Source organism: Tiliqua scincoides, chromosome 3 (genome assembly GCF_035046505.1).
Source record: "Tiliqua scincoides isolate rTilSci1 chromosome 3, rTilSci1.hap2, whole genome shotgun sequence".
In the NCBI taxonomy this organism is placed as follows: domain Eukaryota; kingdom Metazoa; phylum Chordata; class Lepidosauria; order Squamata; family Scincidae; genus Tiliqua; species Tiliqua scincoides.
The window spans coordinates 212,629,943-212,637,246 of NC_089823.1; the positions used below are offsets into that span (position 1 = coordinate 212,629,943).

The 7,304-nt window shown below is 48.8% G+C and overlaps 1 protein-coding gene across 1 annotated transcript; it reads right to left on the bottom strand.

The window, feature by feature from the left end:
• Window positions 1–915: 915 nt before the first annotated feature.
• Window positions 916–7,099, bottom strand: ZIC4 (Zic family member 4). The gene is made up of 2 exons (XM_066621123.1): window positions 5,911–7,099; window positions 916–1,367 (listed from the first exon to the last, which is right to left on the bottom strand). The coding sequence occupies exons 1-2, from the start codon at window positions 7,091–7,093 to the stop codon at window positions 916–918; spliced, it is 1,635 nt and encodes a 544-aa protein (XP_066477220.1). The 5' UTR covers window positions 7,094–7,099.
• Window positions 7,100–7,304: the final 205 nt, after the last annotated feature.

The following is a 7,304-nucleotide window of genomic DNA, read 5'->3' on the forward strand; positions in this document are numbered from 1 at the left end:
AGTCACCCTTGGGCCTGTTTTATTAGTGACAAGTGGGATGAATATAGTGGGGGGGGGGGGAGAAGAGGAACAGTAAAAGAGATAGTTTCCAAAAACGTCAACTGAACGGATAAATTAATCAAAGTATTTAATGGATTGATTCGTGTACAATTCAGTAACAAATAATATATTTATAGATACTATTCCTTGTGTGTGTTTTTTTCTTCTCTTTAAACACGTACACTCACACTCACAGAGCCAAAAAATTTTTTTTAAAAATAATAATAATAATAATAATAATAAAAATAATAAAAAATAAAACACTGGGCTAATGAAATCCTCCAAGAAAACACGATCACAAAAGGTACCAGCACCGACGATCTCGTAGCTGTACATATGTAGAAATCCGGTATTAAAAACACTTTGGTTCATTGATACAAAAGGATGGTTTGTTTTGTTTTCGATTCAGATCGAGGCCTTTGTAAACGCACAGGAAGGAGTTGATCCCAGGAGTCTACCCTGAGAAGTAGGGTGTGGAATAAAATGTTTTGAAAAGAGCTGGTGGAAAGAGGGTCTGCGAAGGAGGGGAGAAGAGAGGAGGAGGAAGAAGAGGAAGAAGAGGAGGAGAGAGCTGCTGTCCTCTGTGCTTGGCACCGTAATAAATACGAAACGAGGAGTGGGGGAGGGACTGGAAGGGGCTTATTTTACAGTATATCTTCTCTCCAGCGTGTCTGATAGAGGGGTGGGGGGAGGGGAGGGGGGTTGTCCCCCCCAGACCGGATCGCTTGCCCTCCCCCCCACTCCACCGCCACTCCTGCCCTGCCCCCACCCCAGAACTGGGCTTGCCAACCCTCCGTCCGTCCAGTGTGCGCCACGGTTCCAAAGCACCCCGCGAAAGATCTGTGCAGTCTCGCCGGCGGTCCTACCGTATTGACTTTAATAACTGGGCCGGGACTCACAGTTCGTGTAAGCGGCCTCTCCCGGGTGAGGTGACGGAGAGTTACTGGGTGGAGTCGGGATGCCGCTGGCCCCTGAGCTCTGACACACGTACCATTCGCTCAGGTTAGCCGCCGCCTGGGTGGGGGCGGCTGCGGGAGGAGGTGGCGGAGGAGGAGGAGGCGGCTGCGGAGGCTCCCGGCCGCAGTCCGACGACGGCGACACCAGCGACGGGGTGGACGAGTCGTAGCCCGAGCTGGGAGGAGGGGACTTGCAGTGGACCTTCATGTGCTTGCGCAAGGAGCTGGGGTGTGTGTAGGACTTGTCGCAGCCTCGCACTTTGCAGTTGTAGGGCTTGTCGCTCGTGTGCACGTGGGAATGCTTCTTTCTGTCGCTGCTGTTGGCGAAGCGCCTCTCGCAGCCCTCGAACTCGCACTTGAAGGGCTTCTCTCCTGCAAGGGAACAAGCAGATCAGGAGGACTTTGCATGATGGACCGGGGTGGCAAAGGGTGTGCCTGGACCATGACATTCTGGGGGTGGGTGGGTGGTGGAGTTGGGTGGGTAGGTGGGGGAGAAGCTTTCCGCAGGTCACAAGTTCAGTCATGCTGGAGATCTGCCAAGGCGACCCTCCCTCAACCCTCTCTCCAGCCCCTTCCCTGGAGAACACCTTGCAGTGTGAAGGCCGGGCACTCCACAGCAGACAGAACAGGCGCCTGTAGCAAATGTAACCGAGCAAGACTGCAGGAGGTCTCCCGGGGCAAAGAAGACAGCGAGGGAGGGGGATCGCTTTTCCCCAGTTCGAGAGGGAAGTGTGCTGCTGTTTCACAGAAGGGCTTTGGATGAAGGGCCTTCGGTGGAGAGAGAAAGTCCCAGCCAGAGCCCAAGATTGCTCCACTCTTGGCCTGGCTGCAAGGTATTAGGGCTCTTCCTCTGTCTCCTAGGCTTCCTTTCACCTTCTGACCACCCATATCACAAATGCCTCTGCCAAACCTCATTTCAAATGGTTATATGGCATCAGTAGGGATTCCAAAGCCTCAAACCAGTGGATGCTGGAGTGCTGGTGGCATGTTCATTGCTTTCCTTGGCCTACAGAACTACACTTCCAGCCATCCTCTTACACAACTAGGCTCACACACACACACACACACACACGAGAGAGAGAGAGAGAGAGAGAGAGAGAGAGAGCATTTCTCACATCTCCGATGGAAGCAGTACTATACATTCATTCCTTCACGCCATTTCCTAAAGCCGGTTTCTGGAGTTGGTATCTTATAAAGAATATGCGATGGGGAATCTTCCCTTTGCTAATAGCCTAATGATTAAATATCGAAGGGCACAGTCCTAACCAAGTCTACTCAGAAGTAAGTCCTATTTTGTTAAATGGGGCTTACTCTCAGGAAAGTGTGGTTAGGATTGCAGCCTTAATGTAACATTCTGTGGATGAAATTCAACCTTATTACCATCAACCGGGAGACTAGGCCAAGATTGCATTTTGCTTTAAAAAGAAGGATTTTAGCGAGTACTACCTTGGAACAGTATGGAAAGATACAGCTAGACAGTCCACAGAGCGTTGAGGTGAATGGCCAAACTCTTATGGATTTGAAAATATGTGCCTTGCTAAATCCCATATGTGGAAGGTAATACGGGAAAAGGGGGGGGGGGAAGCTGAGAAAGCGGAAGGAACCTGGTTTCCAGGAAAGCTTCTGGAGATGGTTTGTATACCAAATACTGAATGCACTATTTTTTTTTCCCCCACTGGTAAAGCAAAACATGATGAAGCCACATGCTTTGAAATCTCTACGGGCACGGGTGTATCATTAAAAAAATAAATAAAAGAAGAGAGGGTGAGGCTGGTCTACAACAGGCCCCAGAAATTATGTAACTCCAGATGCACTAGGATGCAAAATGGGTTCCAAGCTGCTATGTCTTCCTTAAAGGCCTGTTGGGGTCAATAGAGCTGGGTAAGTTTACTCTATGGGTTCGTCTAGCGTCTCTGAAGCACGACTTCCTTAATGAGGCCAACTTATAGATTCTGACTTCCCCCAAAGCTTATTTTTTAAATTGGACAAAGCCCTCTGCAGCGCAGATACTGAGTTTGCAAGGCGAAGGTGCTCTTGAGAAGCGGGGACACTGTGAGGGTGAGAATTTCGTGCAGTCGGGATTATTGGACAGCCAATTATTTAAAGGGGCAGCAATTCCAGGGAAATGGGGGGTGTGCACATTTTTTCGAGAATATTGGCTGCAAAATGAAGAATTTTCAAACGGGGGTTGGTGGTGGTGGAAGCAAACGTGCAGACCTTCATAGAAGGGCATTTATTCATGTTGTATTTGGAGGAAGGGGGGATCACCTCTGTATTCCAATGCCTCTTTAAACATTTTAATTATAGTTCCTTGTAAAGACAGTTTGACCTTCCGCTGCTCAGCTGAAATAACAAATCAAGGGGATCTGCGTAGCGCGGGCAAGCAGTAAGTTAGGAGGCCCTTGGGAGAGACGCCGTCGTAAACCCAGCGATCGTGCGGAGTGAGTTACGTTCAGGTAAGGGGAAGGCTGCTGGTCCTCGGCCGCTTCTGGTTCCTTGGCAGCAAAAAATGGGTGACTTCTCTTAACCCCGCTCGCAATGTAGTTGCGTGGAAAGGGGACCCTCCCAGCAAGCGGGGAACGGATAAACGGGCTTCTTGTTGTTGGCTGCGACTCATTCTTGGAAAGCCCCGAGGACTGAGGCCCAGGCAAAGAGATCCCTGCTAAGGGAAGGAGTGCCAGCCTGAAATGATGCCTTACTCATGAGCAAGTGCATAGTAAAACTTTTCTATGAAAGGTTGCATTTTGAACTTTGGGAGAGGGATATAGTGGACCCTCATGCACACACACACACACACACACACACAAGGCAGAGTCTGCACCGCCATTTTCTCCCCACACTTGTAGCTCTCCCAGGACTCACCGTGGAGTGAAATCCGTACACCTTGGAGATTTTAGCATAATCCTCCCAACTCCGGCACTGGATTAAGGTATTTGCAAAATTCGGGGAGGAGAGAGATTTGCCAGCGCACCCACTATAAATCACACGTTCAAAGATGCCCTTCTGACTGCGGCCTAACCCACCACCTTGGTCACTTTTGTCCCAGACCAGCTGTAATGGTAAGCAAGGGACTTTGCTTTCCCAACCTCCACCTATGCCACCTCCTTCTCAAAAACTAATCTTTTAGTGTTCCTCTCTCTCTCACTCTCTCTCTCTCTCTCTCTGAATTTCTCCTATCTCCAGAAACCCAGGAAAACGCAACGTCATTAATATTTGAGAAGGCTATTATTTTCTCGTTTGAATCTAGAACTGTCCTCATGAATAATTTGTAGCCAGTTCTATTGCTATTTCAGAAACATTTGGATTGGAGAATTTAGCTTAAGGGGTAGTTAATAGACAACTCTGCGGGGTAATAAGGCCTACAGGATTCCACCTCCATGCCACCCACCCCCACCCTACCATACCACCCACTACAGCTAGAAATTAATTAACCAGGGAAGTACAAGAGAAAGAGTACATAATGTAGGACATTTTGTATAATAAACCCCAAGCTAGCACCCTTCTCATGCACTCAACTGGTTGCACTGATGTAGGTCAAATTTACCAAGAATCTGATCATTTTCTGCTTCAGAGACTTCAAAGGAGAAAGCAGCTAAAGGGCAGTAAAAGTTGGTTTACTTAAGAATAGCACTGTAATTAAGGGATGAACTATCTTTTTTAACAGTTTAACAGTTGCCTACCTAAAATGAAGTTGCTTGGGGGGTTATTTGGGTTATCGATTAAGCATCAAAAAATTTCCCATCAAATGGAAGGCATAATTTTCCACGTGCTATTTGAATATTAAATAAACTAGCCATATGACGATCAAAGCAAAGTGCAGGCCTAAACATCAGGATATGTCTTGGGACGGCAAAATGGAAAGAAAGAAAAAATCATACTGTTTCACTTTAAGAATACAATAGGCGTGTTTAAGGGCAGGAAGGAAGAGTGTGTGTGTGTGTGAGAAACCTGTATGCTGGAGCTAATTTAATTTTCCCAAAATGACTTACTTCTTATCTTCTGCAGAGAGAGAGAGAGAGAGAGAGAGAGAGAGAGAGAGAGAGAGAGAGAGAGAGAGGCTACTACAGCTGCTAAACTAATTCACAATTCCCAACGTTATAGACTAATTCACTAAGTGTGAAAACTTTCTGCAGACAGTTTCATTCATTGCAGAGGAGGAGGTCATGCAAATCTTGTTTAAGGTCTTCCTTTTCGAATTACTTGCCTTTCTGTGTTAACTAGAACTAACAAATGTTTCTGACACAAACTCTCTTCAGTATTCTGGGCAATGACCTTTCAACATGGACAGGCCAGGAATAGAAAATCGACCCTCTTACTCCCCCCCCCCACCCACATTGTTTCCTTCCTGGGTTCTAAAAGCTCTACCTTCCCATATTTCCAAAGACCTAAGAATTACAGAAGGAGAGGGCCCCCTCCAAACGGTTCTCGAAGCTGTGAGAGGAAGTGTTTCAGGGTTCCCCTCGCCCAAACAAAAAGCACACCTTGCAGCTGTGTGTTTCTCACGAGGAAGCAGCACCCCGGGCCAGCAGGCATCATTCAAAACTGGCCAGACACAAGTTGTAGCGTCCATTGTCCGCTCTTAATATGAGAGTCTGAGCCAAGATTAGATGGCTTGCCTTCTGCAAAAAGGGCTTACCTCTTCCCTATCGGAGAAAGCCCTCCCTAACTTGTGGAAAAAACTCTCTCTCTCTCACACACACACACACACACACACAAGCAACTGTGAGGTCAAAATACTTCAAGAAACATTAAGCATCATTTCTGCTAATGACAAAAAAAGAAATCAAAATAAACTCTTTCCCAGGTCACCCTGGTTTCTTTTTTTTTTTTTTAAAGCATTTTTTTAAAGGTTAAATAACATGTGTACAAAATAGCTGGACAACCCAGAAATGAAAGCAGATGGCTGCCTACTGACCTGTGTGCGTCCTTTTGTGGATCTTGAGATTCTCTGAGCGAGCAAAGACTTTCCCGCACCCTGGGAAAGGGCAAGGGAAGGGCTTCTCCCCCGTGTGGACTCGGATGTGGTTGACCAGTTTATATTTGGCCTTGAAAGGCTTCCCTTCCCTGGGACACTCTTCCCAGAAGCAGATGTGGTTGGACTGCTCCGGCCCTCCGACGTGCTCCACGGTGACGTGGGTCACCAACTCGTGCATGGTGGTGAAAGTTTTCGAGCATAATTTTTTGGGCGCCTGATCCAGTTCGATCCACTTGCAGATGAGCTCTTGCTTGATGGGCTGCCTCATGTAGCGGAAGAAAGCCCCAGGGCCGTGGTGTGGAGCTAAATTCACGTTCAGGTTCATGCCACCGTAGCCGTGGAAGGAGGAAGCCGCGAAAGGATCTGTCCTGGAGGCTGGCACTGGAGTGAAAGGCTCAGACCTGGCGTACATTTCTCCAGGTAGCCCCAGTCTTATCTGTCCGTTTAGATGGCCACCTGCGGTTGCATGGGAAGGCTGCTCATGGTGGAGTCCAGTAAAAAGCGAGTGAGTCCCAGCTTCTGAGTGGTGGTGGTGGTGGTGGTGTTGGTGGTGGTGGTGGTGAGCATGGTGTCCGGGGTAGCTACCTGTTGTTGAGACAAACATGCCGTGATGAGAACCTGGAGCAGCAGGGTGTTGAAAAGGGAGCCCTGGCATGACTGGGGCAGGCAAATCTCTGCGCAGGAAAAAGTCCCTACCTGCTGAAAGCGCCTGGCTTGAGTGAGGGACTGCATAAGGGAGTGTTGCTGACTGCGCCGGGCCAAATACTCCTGTTGGACTGGGGACCAGCTCAGCCTGGCCTGTCACAGGATAGTGGGGATGAGACTGGGGGGCAGAACCGGGCTTAAGGGCCGCTGCGTGAGGATGAGGATGAGGGTGGTGGTGGTGGTGATGGAGGCGATGGTGGTGCCCCATGTGTTCTGACCGGAACGGACTGAGCCCGAGGCGGGATTCTGCGGCGTACTCCCCAGGGTGCGTGGGAACCATGGAGTGGGGATGCCCGGCGAAGCCTGTCATGCTCGGAGGGGAGTGGTGATGGTGGTGATGAGGAGGATGAGGTGGAGCCCCCGCCAAGCCTACTAATTTCAGCGCCGTATTCCGTTTGGAGAGTGCAGCAGAATCCATTACTAGGCTCCCCCAAAGCCACTAGGCTCCCTTGCTTCTACAGTTCTCCAAAGTCACCTGACAGTGGGGAGGGGGAGAGAGAGAGAGAAGGGGGGAAGAAAGACAGGCAGAGAGGTGGAAAAACTTTTTTGAAAGTTTTTTTTTTTTTTACTCCTTCAAATATTTTTCCCCCCTCTCTCTTGGTCTGGGCTATTTGGCTTTGTGTTGTTTC

Excerpts from the sequence above, each read along its gene's own strand:
- ZIC4 (XM_066621123.1), bottom strand. The coding sequence starts at position 7,093 with ATGGATTCTGCTGCACTCTCCAAACGGAATACGGCGCTGAAATTAGTA. Across the intron at positions 1,368-5,910 it reads CCACAAAAGGACGCACACAG|GAGAGAAGCCCTTCAAGTGC; the intron begins GTCAGTAGGCAG and ends GTTCCCTTGCAG.